At 49.3% G+C, this 25,502-nt stretch overlaps 1 protein-coding gene across 1 annotated transcript in view; it reads left to right on the top strand.

The window, feature by feature from the left end:
• THAP4 (THAP domain containing 4) overlaps positions 1-25,502 on the top strand; it is a 52,557-nt gene that overhangs the window by 13,453 nt on the left and 13,602 nt on the right. Inside the window, exons 3-5 of the mRNA XM_002813095.4 lie at positions 16,501-16,660; positions 19,635-19,744; positions 20,714-20,817. Coding sequence (XP_002813141.3) covers positions 16,501-16,660; positions 19,635-19,744; positions 20,714-20,817 — 374 coding nt within the window. The remainder of the gene's footprint in view (positions 1-16,500; positions 16,661-19,634; positions 19,745-20,713; positions 20,818-25,502) is intronic.

Below are 25,502 nucleotides of genomic sequence, written 5' to 3'. Positions count from 1 at the left end.
TTAACCTGTTAATGGCCATGAGATTAACAGTGACTGACCCCCTCCCTTCTTTTTTTTTAATGATATCAATAATTTGTACCTTCTCTCTTTTTTTTTTCCTTTTTTCTTTCTTGAGACAGGGTCTTGCTCTGACACCCAGGCTGAAGGGCACTGGTGTGATTTCGGTTCACTGCAACCTCTGCCTCCTGAGCTGAGGTGATCCTCCCACTTAGCCTTCTAAGTAGCTGGGACTACAGATGCGTGCCACCATGCCCTGCTAATTTTTGTATGTTTTGTAGAGACAGGGTTTTGCCATGTTGCCCAAGCTGGTCTGGAACTCCTGAGCTCAAGCTATCTGCCTGGCTCAGCCTCCCAAAGTGCTGGGATTACAGGCGTGAGCCACCGTGCTGGCCTATCCCTTTACTTTTAATCTATGTCTTTATATTCAAAGTGGGTTTTTTTGTTGTTGTTTTATTTTTATTATTATTATTTTTTTGACAGAGTCTCACTGTGTCACCAGGCTGGAGTGCTGTGGTGCAACGTTGGCTCACTGCAGCCTCTGCCTCCCGGGTTCAAGTGATTCTCCTGCCTTAGCCTCCTGAGCAGCTGGGATTACAGGCATGCACTACCACACCCAGCTAATTTTTGTATTTTTAGTAGAGACGGGGTTTCACCATGTTGGCCAGGGTGGTCTCGATCTCCTGACATTGTGATCCGCCCACCTCAGCCTCCCAAAGTGCTGGGATTACAGGCGTGAGCCACCGTGCCCAGCCTCAAAGTGGGTTTCTTATAGTCAACATATATTCGGGGCCAGGTGAGGTGGCTCACACCTGTAATCTCAGCTTTGAGAGGCTGAGGTGTGAGGATTGTTTGAGCCCAGGAGTTTGAGACCAGCCTGGGTAACATAGTGAGACTCCATCTCTACAAAAAAAAATAAGAAAATTAGCTAGGCATGGTGATGCACACCTGTAGTCCCAGCTTCACAGGAGGCTGAGGTAGGAGGATCGCTTGAGCCCAGGAGGTTGAAGCTGCAGTGAGCCGTAATTATGCCACTGCACTCTAGCCTGGGAAACAGAACAAGACCCTATCTCAAAAAAAGAAAACTTTTTTTTTGTTTTCTATTAGGTCAATTAAGAATAAGAAAAGATTTTATTTTACCTTCACTTACTTCTCTCTGATGCTCTCCCTTTTTTTACATACATTTTAGTTTCTGACGTATATCATATTCCTTCTCCCTGAAGAACTTTTAATATTTCTCAAAGGGAAGAGGTACTGACAGTGAATTCTCTGTTTTTATTTAAAGAAGTTTTTTTTGTTTGTTTTTTGTTTTGTTTTGTTTTTGAGACAGAGCCTTGCTCTGTCGCCAGGCTGGGGTGCAGTGGCGTGATCAGCTAGGCTCATTGCAACCTCCGCCTCCCAGGCTCAAGCGATTCTCCTGCCTCAGCCTCCCAAGTAGCTGGGATCACAGGCGCCCGCCACCAGGCCCAGTGTCATATTTTTAGTAGAGACAGGGATTCACCATGTTGCCCAGACTGGTCTCGAACTCCTGACCTCAGGCAATCCACCCGCCTTGGCCTCCCAAAGTGTTGGGATTACAGGCGTGAGCCACTGCACCCGGCCTAAATAAGTCTTTATATTGAGTTTCTTTTTCAGAGATTTAGGAAAAAAAAGGAAAAAAGTAAGTTCTTTACTTCTCCTTTGCACCCAAAGAATAGTTTCACTGGATGAAGAGTTGTACGTTTTTGGTTTGGTTTGGTTTTTTTTGTTTGTTTGTTTGTTTGTTTTTTTTGCTTGCATGGTTTCTAACAAGTCTGCTGTAATTCTTATTCTTTCTGCTCTACATGTAAGGATTTTTTTTTTTCCTTTTGATTCTCTTAGTCTTTGGTTTTCTGCAGTTTGAGTATGACATGCCTATGTGTAGATTCTTTGGTATTTATCTTGCTTGATGTTTTCTGAGCTTCCTGGATCTGTAGTTAGGTGTCATCGATCATTTTGGAAAACTCTGAACTATGGTTAATTCAAATACTACTTCTGCTCCTTTCACCTCTTTCTGGCATTCCCATTATGCTCATGTAACACTTTTGCCCCACAATTCTCCAATATTCTGATTTTTTTTTTCTGTTTTTTTTCTCTTTGCATTTCAGTTTGGGAAGTTTCTATTGACATATCTTCAATTCAGTGATTCTTTCTTCAGCCATATCCATCCTATTGATGAGCCCTTAGAGATTCTTCATTTCTGTTAGCGTTTTTGGTTTGCAGCAATTTCCTTTTTGTTCTTTTGTCCAGCACTCCTCTTACATTGCCCATGTTTTCTTGCCTATCACCCACTTTTTCCATTAGAGCCCTTAGCATATTAATCATACTGATTTTATTATTATTATTATTTTTTGAGATGGAGTCTTGCTGTGTTGCCCAGGCTGGAGTGCAGTGGCACAATCTTGGCTCACTGCAACCTCTGCCTCCTGGGCTCAAGCAATTCTCCTACCTCAGCCTCCCGAGTAGCTGGGATTACAGGCGCCTGCCACCACGCCCAGCTAATTTTTGTATTTTTAGTAGAGACGGGGTTTCACCATGTTGGCCAGGCTGGTCTCGAACTCCTGACCTCAAGTGATCCACCCACCTCAGCCTCCCAAAGTGCTGGGATTACAGAGGTGAGCCACTGTGCCCAAACTAACCAGTAATTTTAATTTCTCCGTGTGGTAATTCTAAAATCTCTGCCGTACCTGAGTCTGGTTCTGATGCTCACTCTCTCTCTTCAGATTTTTTTTTTTGCCTTTTAGCATGTCTTGTAATTTTTGGTTGCGAGGTAGACATGAAATATCAGATCCAGCCGTGTGCTACATGATGATGTTTTGGTCAATGACAGACCACATACACCATGGTAGTCCCATAAGATTATAATGGAGCTGAAAGAGTCCTGTCACCTAGTGACATTGTAGCCATTGTAACATCGTAGTACAATTTTTTTAAATCGATTTAGTGTAGCCTCAGTGTGCAGTATTGAGAAAGTCTACCGTAGTGTACAGTCATCTCCCAGGCCTTTGCATTCACTCACTGCCTCAGTCACTGCCTCAGTCACTGACTTACTCACCCCTCACTCACCCCTCACTCACCGACTCACTCACCCTCACTCACCGACTCACTCACCGACTCACTCACCCCTCACTCACCCCTCACTCACTGACTCACTCACCCCTCACTCACCCCTTACCCCTCACTCACCCCTCACTCACCCCTCACTCACCCACTCACTCACCCCTCACTCACCGACTCACTCACCCCTCACTCACCCAGAGCAACTGCTCATGCCGCACACTCCAATGCTGGTAAGTGCCTTATGCAGGTGAACCATTTTTTGTCTCTTATGCCATATTTTTACTGTAGGTTTTCTATGTTTAGATGTGTTTTAGGTACACACACACACACACTTGGCACTGTGTTACAACTGCCTACAGTATTCAGTAACACACTAGGGTGTGTAGCCTGGGAGCATAGGCTCTGCCATACAGTCTAGGTGCGTGGTACGCGGTAAGTGCACTCTGTGACGTTTGTACAGTGATGAACTTGCCTCATGACGCGTTTGTCAACGCATCCCCCATCAGTAAGTGCTGCTTGACTGAAAGGTGAAGTAAGTGTGCCTTGTTTGGAAGGCATCCATCCCCTTAACCTGGCTGGCAGTCGGGCTGTGTTTAATCCTGCAGTGGCTGTAAAATTCCTCGAGTGTCCTTGTTTTGTCTCCCTGTTGTCGTGGAGTTTCTCCGAGCATGCCTTCCACAGCCTGCGCCTGGGCCCTTTCCACTCCCACCCAGGATGTTATGCTGGAGCCTGCAGGGCTGGGAGGGGAAGCAGGCTCCAGCCTGTGACTCGATTTAAGCCCTTTAGTGGCCCGTGGCCCTGAGCCGCCGTGACCTTCACACGTGTCTTTCCCTTTCTCCTCCCCGCTTGGGTGAGACAGGAGACTGGTGGGGCTGGAGCGGTGAAATGCCCTTCCAAGCTGAGATGAGTTCTGGTGAAGTCGGCTTTGCTGCAGAGCAGGCCTGGCCTTTGCCTGGAGAACGCTCTGGGCTTACTTCAAGGTGGTCACCTCTCCCTCCTCGTCCCAGAGACATGAGGTGATTTTTTTTTTCTTGGTTTTTCATGGGGAGAACCTGATGGGGTTCCTGGAGGTGAAACCTATGAAAATGTAGGACCCCAGGAGATTCTCACACCTGCCATGTTCAGCCTCCAGCATTTTGTCCAAATCAAGTTCCCACCAGTTCCTTCCCCTGTAAACTGTAGATTCTGCTCCATGTGAGCTGACCTCACTGCTGTTCTCTATGGCAGGAGAGACATCTGTGACCTCACTTCCTTATGGATCCAAGAAAAGTTGTTGATTTTCACTTCTTTCAGTGTTTTTTGCTGTTGTTTTAAGGCTGTGGTATATGACTCCTAAGCTCTTTACATGTGAGAGTTGAAACCAGAAGCTTACTCTCCAACCATTATTTTTCGGTTATTGCTAGTGTGTGGGAAAGCTACCAATTTTAGTAATTGGCCATCTTATCAAATTGACTTGTAGATTCTAATAGTTCTTCAATTGAGACTCGGCTTAACGAGGTAATCAAACATAACATTTGCAAATTATTTGTATCCATTTTATATCCTTTTTATATTTTATAGAAATACTTGCTGTATTTTCTCTCCATCATGATTTCTGTTTTTCCCCTGGGCGTGCAACTCCTTCCGTTTCATGGTTGATAAGTTGAGGGCCTTGATGTCACTTTAGAACAACAGTTCCCTGCTGGTATGCCTTGTCAGTGGACCCAAACATATCACGATGTTCCTGGACAGCTCCTCCCCACCTGGGACAGCTGGTGCGGGCCGCACACCCTCAGCTTCCATGCACCCTGTTGTACTAAGCAGTAAGTGTCCCCTTCTGTGTGTGCCTTGGCAGGAAACACCGTGTCACTAATACAAAGAGATGTGAGGGTGGGAGCTCCAGGAAGGAGCCCATCCCCAGGTCCCAGTGGGTGCATTTGCCCACTTCCTGTCCTGGGTTCCCGGGCCGCTTGCCAGGAGACAGAACAGTCTCTGAGCCTCCATGTCCAGGTGAAGATGAGTCGCCAGCCAGCCTCTAGCAGACAGAAGAGGACATGCCAGAGGTGGCCAGAGGGACTGCTGTGGAGAGAGAAAGCATTTAGGATGTGCCTGGCTCTGTGGTGTTGCCTTCCTCTGCTGTAGCTGGTGGAAGAGGCTGAGGGTAGAAGCCGCACTCGTCACTCCGCCCAGACCTCTGGCCAGTCCCTCTTTCATAAAATTCACCTAACCTGCAGAGCTCCTTCCAGCTCTGAAATTCTGTGATCTGGGCTGTCATTGTCTTTTACTTTCTTCTGAGACGTGATCTTTCATAGTGGAACTACAATTCCCAGAATGCACTGTTTAAAGTTAGCATTCACTTCCTGCAGAGCCATTAAGAGCCAGGTGCAAACATTTCCCGTCAATTGGCAGAAAACAACCTTGAGGAACCTTGACGAGTGTCCGGAGTTTAGAAAACTTAGGGATGGGTAAGCCTGCTTTCAGTGTCTTGGGCCAAAACATGAAAATTTAAATTTCTTGCAGGAAATTTAAATTTGTTTCTGCATTTTGGTTGAGATTTTAATAAAAGAAAAATGAAATCAGAAAAGAAATGCCTAGAAAAGCCTGTCTGGTTTATTTAAAGAGGTGGAAAGTGACAAATAGACTAGGTCCTTTATATTTTTTTTGTTTCATGTTTAAATTTATTTTTTTCTAATGAAGTATAATTTATAGAGAGTAAAATACACAGATATTGAGGTCACAGTTTGATGGATCTTAACATATATCTAGGCTCACGTAACCTGATGTTTGGATTCTAAAATTCTCTTACTGGTCATCCGGATTCTAAAATTCTCTTACTGGTCGTCTAGATTCTAAAATTCTCTTACTGGTCGTCCTCACCCCCACCCATGCTTCACTGACAACAAGGAGGGACAGTGGCTAGGATGCTGCCACATTCCACGCAGCCTGAAGTGGTGGAGGGTGCAGAGGGAGCGGCCCCAGGAGCAGGTTAACCTGGTGAGGTGCAGCGTAGCCAGAAGGAGGCGCCGCCGCTGCTTGTTTACTGCCCGATCTGTTGTCCCTGTCCAAATTAAACTCCATTAAGATTCAGAGCAAGTAACAGCAAGCCGGGAGGGCGACAGGAAGGGAAGTATTTCTCACAGCCATTAGATGCTCACAGCCATAAGCCTCCATCTAGTTGCTTAGCTGCGTGCTCCTTCCTTTCCAGTCGGATATTATTTCTACTCAAAAGCGTTTCTTCTGAATTTCAGAGCTATCTTAGAATTCTCTAGTTTTTTAAAAAGAAATTGCCACATAAGTGCTGCGTCCTCTCCTGTCCCCAAGTGTGGTGCGGGCCCCGTGCCCCTGAAGTGCTGCGTCCTCTCCTGTCCCCAGGTGTGGTGCGGGCCCCGTGTCCCCGAAGTGCTGCGTCCTCTCCTGTCCCCAGGTGTGGTGCGGGCCCCGTGCCCCCGAAGTGCTGCGTCCTCTCCTGTCCCCAGGTGTGGTGCGGGCCCCGTGCCCCCGAAGTGCTGCGTCCTCTCCTGTCCCCAAGTGTGGTGTGGGCCCCGTGCCTCCGAAGCAGCAGCCGCCTGCAGAGTAGCTTCTCTCCAGGGCCCGCGGGACTTGCTTCCCTGACCTGGCATACGCGTAGCAAAGTCCCCTCAAAAGCTCACTTTTAGCCAGAATTTTTGAGGCAGCCTCTCCCTACCTGCTCTTACCGGGACACCATCCCCCTGCTCAGGTGCCACTGCTTACCTGCTCTGTGGTGGGCCTCTCTGGTCCTGATGCCAGGGCTCGCCCTCAGCTCTCGTGCGCCTGCGCCCGCCTTCTCACTGATGTCACAGGTCCCCTTCCAAGCTGTCAGCAATGCCAGCTGCTGGCCATCTCCAGCCCATCCATCCCTCTCGTCTCACTCCCATTTCCATCTCCCTTGGGCTAGTCCTCAAGGCAGAAAGCCCAGGCCACATTCTTCCTTCTACATAAAAGGCACTGGCCCATCCAGGCCCACTTGGGGGAATAGATGGTCCAGTTCAACTTGACCAGACTTCAGATAAGCCCAGTTCTTCTGAGGAGCCAGCTGTGCTCACCTGTCCTTGCCAGCCCCCTGACCAAGTTCTCCCAGGCATCTTATGGCAGGGGCTCTGGGCTGCTCCGGCTGCAGGACTGGGGCAGAGTGTGTCCCCGTGGGCGCCCTCCTTGCTGCCAGGCCAGCTGGGCTGAGCCTGTGTCTAGAACCAGCTCCCCAGCATCCTGAGGAAAGCGAAACCTACTCAGAAACACGGCTGAGGGCAGCGAAGAGCTCTCCTGATGTGTCAGGAACCGTGGGCTTGGGGCGTGAGGACATGCTGGGTGGCCGCCAGTGGCATCCTCACTCCCACATGGGAGAAGAGAGGAGTGGAGAAGAGAGGTGGGAGGTGATAGGCAACGGGCAGGGCGCTGTGTGTGGCTCCAGCCCTCTCTGGCCGTCTGCACCTGCCCCAAGGTATGCGACTCACACCACAGTGGTGTCATTTGTTTTAATTTGAACAGATGTTTAGAAATTGGGATATTTTAGCCTAAAATCAGCTTCTGGCTTTTCTCGAAATATTAGATCTGCAGTAGGGGCACAGCTTGGGTGGCAGCAGACCCTGGAGCCAGGAGCCAAGGCCCTGAGCTGTGAGGCTGACCCCACTCCCCGCCACATCCCCTGCTCTGAGGCCGCCCAGAACCCTGTGCTGCAGTAACATAGTAAACACTCTTGGGATAAAATGCTTTTAGTTTTTTTTAGTTTTCTGCTTTTTGAAATATTAATTTGTTTGGGGAGATTTTTCTTTATAACATTTTTATTGAGGTATAATTCGCCTAAGTGAAACACAAGCTCCTAGGTGTTCCTGTGCTGAGTTTTGGCAGGTACGGGCGCCTATGCAGCCACACGCACGTCCAGCGGTCCAGGTTCTCCTTTGCACTCCCCTCCAAGCCCCTCCCTGTCACTGTTCAGATTCCCCCCCTCTCCATCCTTTTTGCCTGGTCTCGAATTTCATCTAATTGGAATCATAGAATATATACATTTTTGTCTGGCTTCTTTCTTTTAGCGCAGTGTTTTCAAGGGACACCTGATTCATTTTCATTTCTAGTCTCACTGCATTGTGATCAGACAGTAGACTTCTTTCTGCTTTCTGGAACTTACAGGCTTTCTTTGACCATTTAGAAGGCCAGTTTGCATGACTGTTCCAGAGGAACTTGAAGAAGGCATTCCTTAGTTGTTTGTTTTTTTTTTGTTTTTGTTTTGAGACGGAGTTTCGCTCTTGTCACCCAGGCTGGAGTGCAATGGTGCAATCTCGGCTTACCGCAACCTCCGCCTCCCAGTTTCAAGCGATTCCCCTGCCTCAGCCTCCCGAGTAGCTGGGATTACAGGCATGCGCCACCATGCCCGGCTAGTTTTTTGTGTGTTTTTAGTAGAGACGGGGTTTCATCATGTTGGTCAGGCTGGTCTTGAACTCCTGACCTCAGGTGATCCACTCACCTCAGCCTCCCAAAGTGCTGGGATTACAGGCGTGAGCCACTGCGCCTGGCGGTATTCCCTAGTTTTAAGCTACAGAGTTCAATATGTATCAGTCAGAACTACCTTATTAATTATATTATTTGGGAATTTTGTTTTATTTGTATTCATTCAGACTTAGAGGTGAATTGCACTTTCATTTAGTTTCTTTCTCTCGAGGCTTCGTGTGTCATCAGTAATTTCTGCTTTGTGGATGCTGCTGTGCTTGGTGCATGAGCAACCCTCACGGTGGCGTCTTCGTTGTGCATTCTGCCCTTCATTCGGAAGAGCCGTTCTTTGTCTAGTTCCGTGCGTTTTACCTGAGGGTAGGTCACGAAGCCTGCTTCCTTATTGCTTATTGCCCAGCTTTCTGGAATCGCTCTCTGAATTGCTTTATTTTAGGTGCATCTCTCATTTACAGCAAAACAGGTGAGGGTCTTGCTTTGTGGTCCAATCTGAAAAGCCTTTTTTTTTTTTTTTTTTCTCAAGGCAGGGTGTCTCTCCAGTCGCCCAGACTGGAGTGCAGTGGCGTGATCTTGGCTCACTGCAGCCTCAACCTCCTGGGTGCAAATGATTCTCCCCACCTACCCTCCCAAGTAGCGGGGGCTACAGACACGCACCACCATGCCTGGCTAATTTTTTTGTATCTCTAGTAGAGATGGGGTTTCACTATGTTGCCCAGGCTGGTCTCGAATTTCTGGACTCAAGCAATCCGCCCACCTCGGTCTCTCAAAGTTTTGGGATTATAGGTATGAGCCATCATGCCCGGCCCTGAAAAGCTTTTTAATATGTAAGTTCAAGCATTTTTAGTCTTGGTTCTGTCATCTTATTTTATATTATGCTTGTTGTGTTTTACTTTTTTTTGTTTTGTTTCTGAGACAGGGTCTCGCTCTGTCACCCAGGTTGGAGTGTAGTGATGTGATCTCGGCTCATTGCGATCTCTGCCTCCCAGGCCCAAGCGATCCTCCCACCTCAGCCTCCTGAGTAGCTGGGATGACAGGCACGTGCCACCACGCGCAGCCAATTTTTTGTAGTTCTGGTAGAGACAGTGTTTTGCTATGTTGCCTGGGCTGGTCTCAAACTCCTGAGCTCAGGCGATCCACCCTCCTCGGCCTCCCAAAGTGCTGGGATTACAGGTGTGAGCCACCGCAACCGGCCCAGTTTTTAAAATGAAATCTTCCGCTACTACTTCATTTGTAAGCCTCTGTGGTGTCAGCTCTCAGGGACAAGACCAGTGGGGAGTTCTGCCCCTTCAAGGGTCCTATGAGTCGAGTGTCATGCCTGTATGACCTGGCATCTACCACCTATAACCAGTTTCTTTTTTGTTGTTTCTATAACCGCTTTTTTTTTTTTTTTTTTTTGGCTTAGTACATTCAGTGTTTACGGAGGTTTCTTTCCGCATCGTTTCCCTGTTGTCTCCTGATGACATCCAGCTGCTGGTAATGTCCTCAGGGAGAAGACATAGAAACAAAGCTCCTTGTGTGCTAAGGGTTGAAAACTCCATTCCAGCACTGTCGAAAAGGTCTAGAGAGTGAGTCTCTTATGTAGTTTAACATTTTCTAATAGCTACATTAAAAAGGTGAAAAGAAACAAGTGAAATCGATCTTAATAATATATTTTATTTAACCCGATATTATCTAAAAATTATTTCAACAGGCAACCACCGATAATATAAGATTATTGAATTATTTGAAGACTTTTTGGACTGAGTTTTCAGAATCCAGTTTGTAGCTCGCACTCACTGCACATGTCAGTGAGCCAGCTCACGTGCCTGCGATCTGGAAGGATCGTTGTGGCCAGGCATAGCATCCTTGCCACTCACCTTCCCTCCTCATGCGCCTTCTACGTGTGACTCTAGCATCTTCTGCCACAGAACATGGCTGTGGAGAAACACTAACCCACGTTCTGTCTCTGTAGATGTGTGTTCTGCACCTTTCACAGAAATGGAATTGCAGAATATGTGCTCTTTTGAGCCTGATTGCTTTCACATGGCATGTTGTCAAGGGTCATCTGAATTGCAGCTTATATTAGTACTTCATTTTTATGGCCAAGTAACATTTCATTGTCTGGATATACTGCAGTTTGTTTACTCATTGGTTGACAGACATCTGTGTTGTTTCCACTTTGGGGCTGTTGGGAATGGTGCTACTGTAAACATTCACAGGCAGCGTCTTGTGGGGACAGGTGTGTCATTTCTGCTGGGTACGCATGTCTCCGGGAGTGGCAGTCCTGGGCCACTGCTCCACGTTTAACCTCTCAGGCACATGCCAGATGGCCTTCACTAGGCTGTGCCAGTTCACGTCCCCATCAGCAGTGTGCCAGGCGTTCCCGTCCTTCTAACTTTGTTTCCATTTCTCTTTTATCTTTTTTTAAACTCATCTCTGTCCTCTGTGTTCCGCTGTGTTTCCCAGTGTTTGTTTCTCCCTGTGCTCCTTCCAATCTCCACTTCGTTTGGGTGGTGGCTTGATTTTTTTTCTTTTACTTTCTCGACTTTTGCCAGGTCACATTTCACCTTCTCCTCTTTCCTTGCCGTTTCTCTCCTGAGTTCTTACATGTTTAGTTAGTGGTCTTTCTTCATGGAGCAGTTTCATTCAACTACTCAGGAGGCTGAGGCGGGAGAATCACTTGAGCCCCAGTGGTCAAGGCCGCAGTGAACTGTATTCATGCCACTGCACTCCAGCCTGGGTGACCGAGCAAGACCCTTTCTCTTAGTTTCACCTTTGCCCCATCAACATTTTGCAATTTGTATGTTTTACTGCTCTTGTTCACACTTGGTGTCTTGTCACCTTTTGTCCATCTCTGAACTCAGGCAGCGTCTTATAGTCCATTAGTTCATTGCTGGAGAAGCAGAAGGTCTTCAGGAGCAGCACGCCTTTCTTTTTTTTTTTTTGAGACAGAGTCTCACCCTGTCACCCAGGCTGGAGTGCAGTGGTGCGATCTCAGCTCACTGCAACCTCTGCCTCCGGGGTTCAAGTGATTCTCCTGCCTCAGCCTCCCTAGTAGCTGGGACTACAGCCACCCACCACCACGCCCGGCTAATTTTTTTATATTTTTAGTAGAGACGGGATTTCACCGTGTTGGCCAGGCTGGTCTCGAACTCTTGACCTCAGCTGATCCACGCACCTTGGCCTCCCAAAGTGCTGGGATTATAGGCGTGAGCCATCGCAACCGGCCGACAGCACCCCTTTCTTTCGGAGTGGCACATTACTTCTCTATGGCGGGTGGTGGGTAACCCTGCATGGAGGCCAGCCTGGCCCTTCAGCACCTGGGCAAACACCTGGGGTGCCTTGGGCCTGCTGTTTGCAGGAGCTCCCTGTGGCAGAGCGGAGGCCAGAAGAGCCTCCAGGCTTCCCAAGTCCAGGGCTCCCCACTCCGCCCCAGGCCTCTGAGCCAGGCCAGACCCTGAGGCTTCTCCTCAGGGGCCAACCCCCAGCTCCCAGAGGCCCCTCCTCTCCTCCAGCGAGGCACTGACCCACCACTTCTCACAGCATCCGTATGTGTGTTTTGGTGGCTGTGAGTTGTATCTGTGACCTATTTTCCCTCAAAATCAAGTTCAGGGAAAAGGTTTTTTCGTTATTTTTGTTTTTTTAATTCTTGGGAGGGAAGGTGATAATATTGTTACTTACCTGAGGGTCCCCCTCGGAGACCCCCAGAGACTCTGGTTTTAAGGAAAGAAAGAGTAAGATCCTTTTCTGTGTCTCTGTCTCTGGCCCCATCCCGGTGTCTCTCTGACCCTGTCTCTCTGTCTCTGTCTGTCTCTCGCTGTCCCTGGCTCTGTCCGTCTTTCTCCCCCATTTAAGGAGCGCCTCCTCTCCGGTCCCCTCTGAGGAGCGCTGGATGGAGGACAGGGCCTCCCGGAGAGGACTCCATGGTGGGTGGTGGGAGGGAAAGGCCGGGGGAGGCAGAGGCTGCGGGTGAGAGGCGTCTGCCAAGTAGATGAGGGGCCGGGAGAAGAGCCCGTGGCTGGGGGAGCAGGAGTGGGAAGGATGGGGGCTCCGAGCCGAGGGGCGCGGTCGCTCTGGTCTGTGGAGGGGCTGGTGAGGCTCCCGCTTCTGCTCTTGCAGAGAGGTCTTGAGTGAGCCCTGTGACGCCTGCTAGGTGAGGTGGCAGCCAGTGAGCGCCCCCCGCCGCCCAGCGCCGCCCGGCCTCCGCCCTGACTCCGCCGCCGCTCCCCAAACAGGGCGCGGTGGCGTGACCCTGGCGCTAGGGGGCGAGCGCGGCCCACCCGGTCCCGCAGGCGCAAGAGAGGGCGGAGATGCGGCGCCTGAGGCGGGGCTGCGCTTCCGGGGCGGGGCCGACGGAGGGTGGAGGGGGCTGCCCCGGAGCAGAGGCAGGACTTGCGGCGCGCGCCCTTCACCCCAGTCCGGGGCTGTCCTGCCCCGTGGGGAGTGTGAAGGCCATACCCGGCGCCGCGGCCCTGGCGCCCCTGTTCCACTGGGACCCTGGGGAGCGCCGCCAGGCCCCTTGACCTCTTCCTTGGGGCCCTCGGGACCCAGGCGGTTGGTGGCCATGCCGGGGACTCGGGCATGAGGGGTGGAGATCGCGGCCCCGGTGCAGCAGCTCAGAGCCTGGACTCTGGATCGCTGCTCCCCGGCGCCCAGGGTGCCGCTTCCCACAGGGTTCAGCTCCCATGAAGGCTGCACTTACCAGTGGAAGTGGGTCCACCCGGTCCCAGGAGAGCCAGAGCCCCCGTGGCAGTCCCTGTGGGGTGTGCTCCGCACAGGCTAGAGAGCCGGCCCAAAAACCTGAGGTTTGCAAAGCCTCTTTCTTTCTTTCTTTTTTTTTTTTTGAGAAAAAGTCTCTGTCGCCCAGGCTGGAGAGCAGTGGCACGATCTCGGTTCACTGCAACCTCTGCCTCCCGGGTTCAAGCAATTCTTGTATCTCAGCCTCCCGAGTAGCTGGGATTACAGGCGTGCGCCACCACGCCCGGCTAATTTTTGTATTTTTAATAGAGACAGGGTTTCACCATGTTGGTCACGCTGGTCTCAAACTCCTGACCTGAGGTGATCTGCCCGTCTCGGCATCCCAAAGTGCTGGGATTACAGGTTCAGTGAGCCAATGCGCCCGGCCCAAAGCCTCTTTCTTTTCAGTGCTGAGCTGGATAAAGTCTACCAAACTGAAAGGTCTCCAAGGCTATAGCTGGCTGTCTGAGAAATTATGGTGTTTGTTTAGCCCATCTTAGGACTTGGGCTATCCCAGATGACTGAGTTTTGCTGTTAGAAAATCAGCACGTTTCACACCTCCCAAGGTTCTTCTCATTCTTCCTTTTCTCCATTGATGGTAACTTGTCTTCTCAGTTGCTCAGGCCAGAAACCTCCATTAACCGTCTTCTCTTAAGTGTTTCACATCCAGACCATCAGCACATCTGGGTGGCTCTGATAGATCCAGAATCTAGGTCCTTTCCATTGCCTCCACCATGGCGACCTGGCCCAGGCCACCCTCCTCTGCCACCAGGGTTTTTGCCATTGCCCTCCCTGGTTTCCTGTGGTTGCAATCAGAGACCTCGTCCCTCCCACTCAGCCTTCTCGAGGGCTTCTGTCTGCTCAGAGTCAAGGTCACGGCCCTTCCGAGGGGTAAGGATCTCCTTCCCCTGGCCACATTGGCCTCCTGTTCCTCCCCAGCGAGGCCAGGCCTGCGCACCCAGGACCTCCGTCTCTGGCACTTTCACCTGGTCTGCTCTTCTCCAGGATAGCTGCAGGGACCCTGATCCCCTGCCTGGTCTGTGCACACTTCTCAGGGAGGGTGTCCTTGTCCCTTTTGGGTAGGTTTTCACAGTGCTCCAACAGCCCCGTCTCCCTTTCTGCCTCATCTCCTAATGTACATTCAGTTCTGCATCACTCACTCATTTCTTGTGTATTGTCTGCTCTCGCTAGAATGTATGCTCCGTAGGGATGTATGACTGTCCCGTTAGCTTCTCCCTGGAAGAGTGTCCAGCACATTGAATGATGAAAGAATTGATCAGCTATGATAGATCACAAGCCTCATTCCAGAGGCCACACATTGGATTCAGAAGCTTCTATTTCTTATCGCCATGAAAGATTGCAATGAAAATCTTGATTTAAAAATTATCTTATTCTCTAATTAGGAAAGTTTTATTAAAGTCCAAATATTCCCATCCTCACCTTCCCACTTTTCACAGGGAGTTTGAGGAGGAAATACTGATAAAAAAAAATTTTTAAATCATCATTTAAAAAAAAACAAAAAAGGAAATACTGAAAGACCACAGGTCAGTCTGGAAAAGGAACGGACTCTCCCACTCTCCTGCTTCAGGGCACCTACGTTTGCCCTGTGCAGCCAGCAGGCGGAGTGCTCATTACCTGCTCTCCACCCACGGTTCTCACTCTGGGCCCCAGGGCTGGCCACTGGGCCAGGCCACATGTGCGGTCCTCCTCAGTTCCAAGCTGTTCTTGGACGTGGTCTCCTCCACCCCCAGAGCCTTTGCTTTCCTTTCCCCAGATCTTCTTTTCCCAGACTGCCTGGAATTTATAGTCCAAAGGTTGTGTAATTTCAGAAGCTGCGATGGTTCCAAGAACTCCTGTCCCCGTTAGTCTGTCTTCTGCTTGTGCGAGCCTGGAGGAGACACTGGGGGTCAGTCCTGATCCTGTCCCCATCAGTCCGTCTTCTGCTTGTGTGGGCCTGGAGGAGACACCGGGGATCAGTCCTGATCCTGTCCCCGTCAGTCCGTCTTCTGCTTGCGCGGGCCCGGAGAAGACGCCAGGGATCAGTCCTGATCCTGTCCCCGTCAGTCTGTCTTCTGCTTGTGTAGGCCTGGAGGAGACGCCGGGGGTCAGTCCTGATCCTGTCCCTGTCAGTCCGTCTTCTGCTTGCGCGGGCCTGGAGGAGACATTGGGGGTCAGTCCTGATCCTGTCCCTGTCAGTCCGTCTTCTGCTTGCGCAGGCCTGGAGGAGATGCCAGGGGTCAGTCCTGGTGTGCAGGCTGGTCTCTGTGCTTGGGCATCTTTGGACTCCGTAGATGAGGCTTGTGTGGCCACAGAGCTGCTTCTGTCCCTGCTGCTGCTTCTGGGTGTCAGTGTCCGTTCTGTCCATTGAAGCACTGAGACTTGAGGGTTAAGCAGGCCTGGGAAGCAGGTCTTTGGGATTGCCTCTGGGGATCAGTCCTTCTCTTCCAGCGCCCTTGGTGGGTAGCATGCAGTGGGGCTTTCCTGTGGTCCTCGCACAGGTCTCCCTTAGAAAATGAGTAAGAGCAGGGCCCGTGCATCCAGCCAGGGTGAGGGTCATGTGAGTGAATCCTGAAAAGCCGCTCGGGAGCACCCAGTCCTTGCTGAGCGAGGCAGGAAGCAGGGGTCCCTTTGAGTTTGCCCAGCAGAACAGCCAACCTAGCGGCCCCTCCCTGCTGTCCTATCACTGCACCCCCACCTCTGAGTTCCAGGCCTGTGGTGTCATCCTTCACACTTAGTGGGATGAGAGACTGAACCCCCACAGGAGACCTTCTAAAGGGGTCTCCTGGCCACTACACAGGCTGCTGTGAAGCCCCAGCTCCTCCTCAGGGAAGCGGGGTCTTACTTCCCGTTTAAACCCCGCCTGCCCCTGGGCTCCTCACGCTATGCCTTCCCCGAGACCCTGCATCCCCTTTTCATTTTCTCCCTCGTGCTCTTTGTCTTCTTCACACACTCTTCACGCCAGGGCACCGTGCCTCCCATGTGAGCTGCTTTTAGCCTTGCTGTAGGACATGAGGCCTCTGGCTTTGCTTGCGCCCCGCCTGGCCCCTCTTGGATCTCTTTTTTCTGCAAGAACTGCAGAGGCTTCTGAAGGTGGATCTCTCAGTATGACATTTACAGTTGCTTGACCATTTTCTCCCCCTCTTGACAGGTCCCCCAGGATTAGCTGTGGCCACCAGAAGCAAGCGTCGATATGGAACGTGCATTCTGCTTAAAGCTCAGCAAGGCATGGTTGGAGGGAGGCCACTGAGAGTCTCATTCTTTTGTCCTCAGAGCCCCCCAAGATGAACCCAGTGGTGGAGCCACTGTCCTGGATGCTGGGCACCTGGCTGTCGGACCCACCTGGAGCTGGGACCTACCCCACACTGCAGCCCTTCCAGTACCTGGAGGAGGTTCACATCTCCCACGTGGGCCAGCCCATGCTGAACTTCTCGTAAGTTGTCTCCCTTGACAAGCCCACCCTGCTTGACTCGTGGGCCGCCTAGGTCTCTGAAAATAATTCCATACTGATCAAAGACAAAGGCCACCTAGGTCTCTGAAAATAATTCCATACTGATCAAAGACAAAGGCCAAGCAGGAAGGTGTAAAAGGAACTTGTCCATCTATTTCAGAAAGGTGTCCTCTTGCCTGAATGTGCAACTGAGACACAGAGTTGGTAAAAATGATACTTTCTGGTTCTGTTATATTTTTGGAGATATTAAGCTGACCACCAAATTACAGGCTTGTTAATCCAAACATAAAAACAAATGCATGTACTTAATTTATGTATCAAAATTAATCACCCTGGCCAGTGCGGTAGCTCATACCTGTAATCCCAGCACTTTGGAGGCCGAGTCAGGAGGATTGCTTGAGCTTAGGAATTGAAGACCAGCCTGGGCAACATAGTGAGACCTTGTCTCTACTGAAAAATAAATATTTAGCCAGGTGTGGTGACATATGCCTGTAGTCCCAGCTACTCGAGAAACTGAGGTGGGAGGATTGCTTGAACCCAGGGAGGGCCAAGGCTACAGTGAGCCGTGATCATAACACCGTACTCCAGCCTGGGTGACAGAGTGAGAACCTGTCTCAAAAAAAAAAGAAAAAAATTAGTCACCCAGTATTACTGAAAATAATAGTGCATGGTTGTATTTTACACGTACCTCTGAGCTATTTGGGGTCACAAGGATGCTGTTAGTATGTGGTTCTCATATTCTTACAAGAAAGCAAAAGTCCCTTGAGGTCCCTCAGTGTCCCTTCCCACCACCTCCACCCCACAGTTGGAGAAATTGCCTGCTTTTAGGGAGATAGCAGTGTAGGCCTCTGAAGTAGAGGAGAGCTACCAGGGATGGGGAGTGGTTGAAGTATCTTTATTTTTTAAGTATAGAAGTAATACACAGTTTTTTTAAAGTTTAAACAATAAAGTATAAAAAGCAAACTCTTCCTTCCTCAGTCTCCATTACACAACTATATGTTAAGAATCTTATTAAACCAACTTGGTACTATTTGTATAATGCCTAGCAGTTTCAGAACGGGGCTGGGCACCTGGCTCTCAGACCCCCAGCTCTGAGACCCTCCATCCCCTTTTAGAAGATCTCATTGTTTTTAAAAATATCTCATACCTTTTTATATTATTATTGATTGAATGCATGAAGTCAAAGTAATACATCTGCACATAAACCAAAAGGTGAGAATTCTGGGTAATACAAAATAACCCAGAAGCCAAGCAGTCTTTTTTAAACTATAGATTATAACCCACGAAAAAGTCAGAAAGTCAATTTTGTGACTAGCATTTGAAGAAAAATGAACCAGAGTGGAAAATATATTTCAGTAAATGTGATGGTATGTGTGTTTGTGTGTGTGTCCTAGAATATGGTATAAATGTATTTCTTTGTCGGGGTTATGTTAGTGAGCATGTACCATTCTAGAAGGTGTAGCACCATCACTAGCCCAACAGAAATTTGTCTTGGCCCAGCGCGGTGGCTCGTGCCTGTAATCCCAGCACTTTGGGAGGCCAAGGCGGGTGGATCACTTGAGTCCAGGAGTCCAAGACTAGCCTGGGCAACACAGTGAGACCCTAAAAAAAATTTTTTTAATAAATAAATATGTTTATCTCGGCCAGGTGCGGTGGCTCACACCTGTAATCCCAGCACTTTGGGAGGCCAAGGCAGGTGGATCACTAGAAGTCAGGAGTTCGAGACCAGCCTGGCCAATGTGGTAAAATTGTGTCTCCACTAAAAAAAAATACAAAAATTAGCCGGGTGTGTGGCTGGGCATGGTGGCTCACACCTGTAATCCCAGCACTTTGAGAGGCTGAGGTGGGCAGATCACCTGAGGTTGGGAGTTCAAGATCAGCCTGACCAACATGGAGAAACCTGGTCTCTACTAAAATTACAAAATTAGCCAGGCATGGTGGCGCATGCCTGTAATCCCAGCTACTCGGTAAGGCTGAGGCAGGAGAATCAGTTGAACTCAGGATGCGGAGGTTGCAGTGAGCCAAGATCGCGCCATTGCACTCCAGCCTGGGCAACAAGAGAGAAACTCAGTCTCAAAAAATAAATACATAAATAAATTAGCCGGGTGTGGTGGTGGGCGCCTGTAATCCCAGCTGCTCAGGAGGCTGAGACAGGAGAATCACTTGAACCCAAGAAGCGGAGGTTGCGGTGAGCTGAGACCATGACGAGCCTGGGTGACAGAGCAAAAAAATAAATAAAATTTATCTCTAAGAATCATAGAGATGGATTCCCTATAGAAACTCATTAGGTTGGTGAAATGATAAATGAGGCTTTTTTTTTTGGGGTTTGGTTTTTTTGTTTTTATTTTTGTAGAAACAGGGTCTGTGTTGCCCAGCCCTGTCTCGAATTCCTAGGCTCAAGAGATCTACCCGACTGGGCCCCTGGAAGTGCTGGGATTACAGCCTTGAGTCACCATGCCAGCGAGTTAGTTTTTAAGTCGTGGGTTTGTGCCCTCAGTTCAAGATGCAGGTGCCTGTCTTTTACTGTTGAGAATTTGAACTAATGACGAAGGGTGATAAGAAACCATACCGTAATTCAGCACCTCTTCTGTTTTTTACCGTAGGAATTGATTAGATTCTTACACAAGAACATAGCTCAAAAGAGAAAGATTGTGTTAGGGTGAGGTTTACTGCAAGGGAGTGCTGAGGGCTGACACTGTGTGAGGCCTGGGCTAATGGGCCAAGGACCAAGGATATGCCCTGAGGTGATTAAGAACAATCCTGTCTTCGGGAGCTGAGGGTCAGCAGGTAAGACAGACACAGCCAAAATGAGCATGGTGGTGGTGGGGGCAGGCAGGTGTGCAGGTGTGGCTGGAGCAGCCACCTGGAGGGCAGCCTGGACAGTCCTGGCATCCATGCAGCCCACGCCTTCTTGGAGGCCAGTGCCTGGGCTTCCCATCCCCAACTTCCCGTCCAGGTTCAACTCCTTCCACCCGGACACGCGCAAGCCGATGCACAGAGAGTGTGGCTTCATTCGCCTCAAGCCGGACACCAACAAGGTGGCCTTTGTCAGCGCCCAGAACACAGGTGAGGCCCGGCTTGCGGGGCAGGAGTGCTGGCCATGGGAGGCCGCCGCCTGCATTCTGAGCAGGGGTGCAGGAATCCCCATGTGTAACCCTGCTGAGGCACCTGCTGGTGGGGACCGTGGGGATGGCCCTGAGTGTTGAGAGTGGTCGTGGGAGTCTGCGGGGCCGACTGTGTAGCTGCAGGGGCCTCCTGCACACAGGTTGTGTGCATGCAACCCCCTGACCATGAGGGCCCATTTACCCAGTGCCACATCTGCAGAAATGGCCATCAGCTATGTGCGTTCATTAGGAATCGCTGGAAAACAGGTTGGGCACAGTGGCTCACGCCTGTAATCCCAGCACTTTGGGAGGCCGAGGCGGGCAGATCACATGAGGTCAGGAGTTCAAGACCAGCCTGGCCAACATACTGAAATCCCGTCTCTACTAAAAATACAAAAATTAGCTGGGTGTGGTGGTGCATGCCTGTAATCCCAGCCACTTGGGAGGCTGAGGCAGGAGAATCACTTGAACCTGGGAGGCAGAGGTTGCAGTGAGCCAAGACTGCACCACTGCACTCCAGCCTGGGCAACAGAGCAAGATTCTGTCTCAAAAAAGAAAGAAAGAAAAAAAAACCAGCCTGCATGACTCTAGATCAGTGTTTCTTCCTGGACGTCCATTCCCACCCGTGACTTCTGCCACTGCATGTGCTAGGGGTGGTTCTGCCAGGCTGATTGGTGGGTGGAGGTGGGAGGGCTGGGGCCCAGTCTGGAGAGGGTGGCCTTCCAGAGAGCACCTGCCTGTGCTGTGAGGAGAGTTGGGGCTTTCCCTCCGTATCCACAGGGTGAAGTGGGGAGGAAGAGAAATATCGTTGCCTCCACAGCTGCAGAGTTGGGGCCTCCTGTGGAGTCCTGGCTTGCAGGCAAGGAGAGTCAAGGCTGCCTCTCTGCAAGCCAAGCAGCTGCTGGGTGAGCTGACTGCCCTTCCCTTGCAGGTGTGGTGGAAGTGGAGGAGGGTGAGGTGAACGGGCAGGAGCTGTGCATCGCATCCCACTCCATCGCCAGGATCTCCTTCGCCAAGGAGCCCCACGTAGAGCAGGTGAGCCCAGCCCTGCCCCCAGCACGCTCCTGTCTTGTGTTTGCAGCAGTCTGTGGAGTCAGCCTCTTCCTCTTCCGTGAGGTAGTGCGTGTCTTGCTACTGTGTCTCACAGGCCTGTCTTCACTGTCTCCTTTTCCCTTCTCGGACCATCCCAGGGTGGATGTTCCCTAATTTCATTGCCCACTCCTCGGCTGGTCGGTGGTGTGGTTTTTTTGAGGTTTGTTGTTTGTCACAAACATCCTTTTACATTTGGGTTGTCCATGTTTACAGATATATCCATATCTATTGATAAATTTTTCCCAGTTAAATTGCTGGATCAAAGGACAGGTGCATTTTAAATTTGATACACACCGTTAGATTGTATTTCTTCATGATTATCCTCCCACTATCTCGTGCATGAGGGCAGCTGGTTCCCCACTCCTTAACAATATGTTATATTTTCAGAATTTCGGTCCTTTCAGATCTGAGAATAAAAGATGAAATCTCACCCATGTTTTGAATCTTAACTTAGGAGCGGGAGGGCTCATTCCCCATGCTCACTGGCCGTTTGTACTTCTTATTCTGTGCACTTGATATTCAAAGTCTTTGCCTGTTTTTCTGTGGATTGTTCTTTTTTGAGGCGGAGTTTCGCTCTGTTGCCCGGGCTGGAATGCAATGGTGGGATCTCGGCTCATCGCAACCGCCGCCTCTCAGGTTCAAGCGATTCTCCTGCCTCGGCCTCCCGGGTAGCTGGGATTACAGGCATGCGCCACCACGCCTGGCTAATTTTGTATTATTAGTAGAGACAGGGTTTCTCCATGTTGGTCAGGCTGGTCTTGAATTCCTGACTTCAGGTGATCCACCTGCCTCAGCCTCCCAAAGTGCTGGGATTACAGGTGTGAACAACCGCGCCCGGCCCAATTGTCCTTTTTTTTTTTTTTTAAGGATTTGTAGGAGCTTTCTATATGCCATGGGTTAATCTGTTGTCTGCTTTATTTGTGACACATACTTCCCTAGTCTGCGGCCTGGTCCATGATGGGCTGTGCCCCACAGGTGCTCAGCTTTCCTGTTGCCTCTGGGCTGTTTCCTTTACAATGTCTGGATTTGGGTTCTTGCTAAGGAAGTTGTCCACTCCAAAATGATAAAAATATTCTCTCATTTTCTTTTTTTTTTTTTTTTTTTTGAGATGGAGTCTTCACTCTGTCACCCAGGCTGGAGTGCAGTGGAGCGATCTTGGCTCACTGCTTGCTCCGCCTCCCAGGTTCACGCCATTCTCTTACCTCAGCCTCCTGAGTAGCTGGGACTACAGGTGCCCGCCACCAAGCCTGGCTAATTTTTTTGTGTTTTCAGTAGAGACGGGATTTCGCTGTGTTAGCCAGGATGGTCTCGATCTCCTGACCTTGTGATCCATCTGCCTCAGCCTCCCAGAGTGCTGGGATTACAGGCGTGAGCCACCGCACCCGGCCTATTCTTTCATTTCTTGTATTCTTACAGCTTTCCTTTTTACATTACCACCTAGACCTTTAATCTCTCTCACATTTGTTTTTTGAGTGACGCAGTGTATAATTCTAACTTTTCCAGATGAGTGACCCAGTGGTCCCAACACCATTCATCGAATTCCATCCTGACTCCACAGATTTGGAATGTCATACAAACATTAAACCACATCCACATAAATATAGGAGTCTGTTTCTTTTTTTTTTTCCTTTTTTTGAGAAGGAGTCTTGCTCTGTTGCCCAGGCTGGAGTGCAGTGGCACGATCTCAGCTCACTGTAGCCTCCACCGCTTGGGTTCAGGTGATTCTCCTGCCTCAGCCTCCCGAGTAGCTGGGATTACAGGCACGCACCACCATGCCCAGCTAATTTTTGTATTTTTAGTAGCCATGTTGACCAGGCTGGTCACAAACTCCTGACCACAAGTGATCCACCTGCCTCAGCCTCCCAAGTGCTGGGATTACAGGCATGAGCCACTGTGCCCAGCCTTGTTTGTCTTTCTTCGTCTGCTTGTCCACTTCCTTACCAGTAACACATTTTTAGCTCTCACAGCGTATATTACATGTTAATGTCTAAGGGAACGTTTCCCACATTTTTTCTCCAAATTTTCTTACTCATTCTTAAGCATTTCCTCTTCTAGATGAACTTTTGAATAAACATCTCAAGGCTTATAAAATGTACATCAAGACTGCATTGAATACATGAATGAATTTGGGTAGAATTGACATATTTTCATGGGTAGCAATATACAGCAGCGTGGCAGTGTATTACGGTGACTTTAGGTCATGTTTTGTGTATTTTAGTATATAGAAAAGCTTTATTTCTTTATAGTTTTAATTATACAGGTCTCGTACATTTCATGTTAGGGTAAACTCAAGTGCTTTGTCATTTTTATTGCTTGTCAATAGATTTTTTTCCCATTTAATCTTCAGATGGATTATTGATAATTGTGTGGACACTTCTGATTTCTCTGTGTTGAACTGGGCCACTTGTGTAACTTCCAGACAGCCAGGATCTTAGGCACAGCATGGATAGAACAACAGGCGTGAATGTTTGTTGCATGCTTGTCCCTGACTCTAGTGGAAATAGTTCTGTGTATCACCACCTGTAAGATGCTCACTGTAGATTACTTACTGGTAGATAAGAAGGTAGGTTTGTTGTTTTTTTTTTTTTTTTTGAGACAGAGTCTCAATCTGTTGCCCAGGCTGGAATGCAGTGGCACGATCTCGGCTCACTGCAACCTCCACCTCCTGAGTTCAAGAGATTCTCATGCCTCAGCCTCCCGAGTAGCTGGGGTTACAGGCGTGCACCACCACACCCAGCTAATTTTTGTATTTTTAGTAGAGACGGGGTTTCACCATGTTGGCCAGGTTGGTCTCGAATTCCTGATCTCAAGTGACCCACCCGGCTCAGCTTCCTAAAGTGTTGGGATTGGGCATGAGCCACTGCGCCCAGCCGGATAGTCTTTTTTTTAGTTGTAAAATTTTTCTACTTTTTTTTTTTTCCAGTGCAGGTGCGTGTCTTGGTAAAGGCAGTCTTTTTCAGGTTAAGAAGATTCATTTTCTAGTATGCTAAGAGTTGTATTCAGAAATGAATTTTGAATTTCATCAAATGCTTTTATAACCTTTTGGGGATGAATCTATGTTTTTCCCCCTTGTCTTCCTCTTGAAGCTGTTAATGCAGCTTAAGAACCAGTCGTCACTGCAGGAGGTGAGTGGCTAGCAGGTGAGTGGGCATGACCTCCTGAGCTCCACCTCCTGTCTATCAGGTGGCAGCATTAGATTCTCATAGGAGCACGAACCTGCGGTGAATTGCGCATATGAGGGATCTAGGTTTTGCTTCTAATGAGAATCTAATGCCTGATGATCTAAGACGGAACAGTTTCATCCCAAAACCACCCCCACCCCCACAAACTGTGGAAAAATTGTCTTCCATGAAACCAGTTCCTGGGGCCAAAAAGTTTGGAGACTGCTGTGATCAATTATATTAATAGCTCATCAGTGTTGGATCATGGTTGTTTTTGGGGGATAACCTTGAGTTGTCATGATATGTTGCTTTTAGACATCATTGTCCATTTTGGTATTGGAGTTATTCACAGGCTAGCTGGGAGCTTCTTAGCTTTTGCAAATGTTCTTTGGCGAAGGGTGGCCCCGTGGGAGTTGGTCAGCCTCTCTGGGAAGGTGTCTGGTAACCAGACCTAAGCTGTGCTTTTCCTTTGTTCCGTGACTGCTCATCTCTCCACGTTCTTACTTGGCTCCATCTGCAAATTCAAGTTCTCCTGGAAAAGTGTCCGTTTCATGAGATTTTCAGAATTTTTGGAAGAAGTAATAGATACTGTTTTCTCTTGATCTGCCGTTCTATGTCACTTCTCTTTTACTGATGTTTTGTGTGTGTTTTCTCTTTTTCTTGATCATACTTGTCAGAGGTTATCTATTTTACCAGGGTTTTTTGTTTTTTTTTTTTGTTTGCATGTTTATTTTTGCTAAATAACTAGATTTGGGTTTTATTAATTAAACAAAAAGTGGCTCTTTTTCTACAGATAGAGGGAGGAAACAGAGACAATGGAGTTGGGAAGCCTGGGCGTGGCGCTCAGGGGAAGGCTCTCTGCCATGCAGCCCCTGCACCCCAGGGGCTTTGGGGTCCTCTACCGAGCGACTTAATGGACAGAAGCTGGAAGCACAACCTGAGGGGCTGGGCCTCCCCATTGGGTTGACATGAGCAGGACCGAGGAAGCCAGGAAACACACACAGAAGGCAGGGACCTTGAGGCTAGGAGAGCAGGAGGCAAGAGCTGGATCTTGGAGGGCTTGTCCTACTAGGCTTGTGCGGGGGTGAAAAGAGCTGTCCCTGTTATTACAGTGTTGGGGGAATTTCCTGGGACTTTGTTTGTAGCCAAAGTCAGTGTTTATCATCTTTCCAATATGTATTGGGGGAAATGTGTCCTCCTTGTTAGGTTCAGAGTTCTGTAGCTTTATGTGCTGCATAAAGTTGTTTTCCAGCTGGGTGCAGTGGCTCACACCTCTAATCCCAGCACTTTGGGAGGCTGAGGCAGGTGGATCACCTGAGGTCAGGAGTTCGAGATCAGTGTGGCCAACATGGTGAAACCCTGTCTCTACTGAAAATACAAAAATCAGCCAGGCGTGGTGGTGGTGCTTGTAATCCCAGCTACTCGGGAGGCTGAAGCAGGAGAATCGCTTGAAACCGGTAGGCAGCG

Source organism: Pongo abelii, chromosome 11 (assembly GCF_028885655.2).
Source record: "Pongo abelii isolate AG06213 chromosome 11, NHGRI_mPonAbe1-v2.0_pri, whole genome shotgun sequence".
Taxonomy (NCBI): domain Eukaryota; kingdom Metazoa; phylum Chordata; class Mammalia; order Primates; family Hominidae; genus Pongo; species Pongo abelii.
Note: the sequence above shows the minus strand (reverse complement) of the source record. Positions and strands in the feature narration are given on the sequence as shown.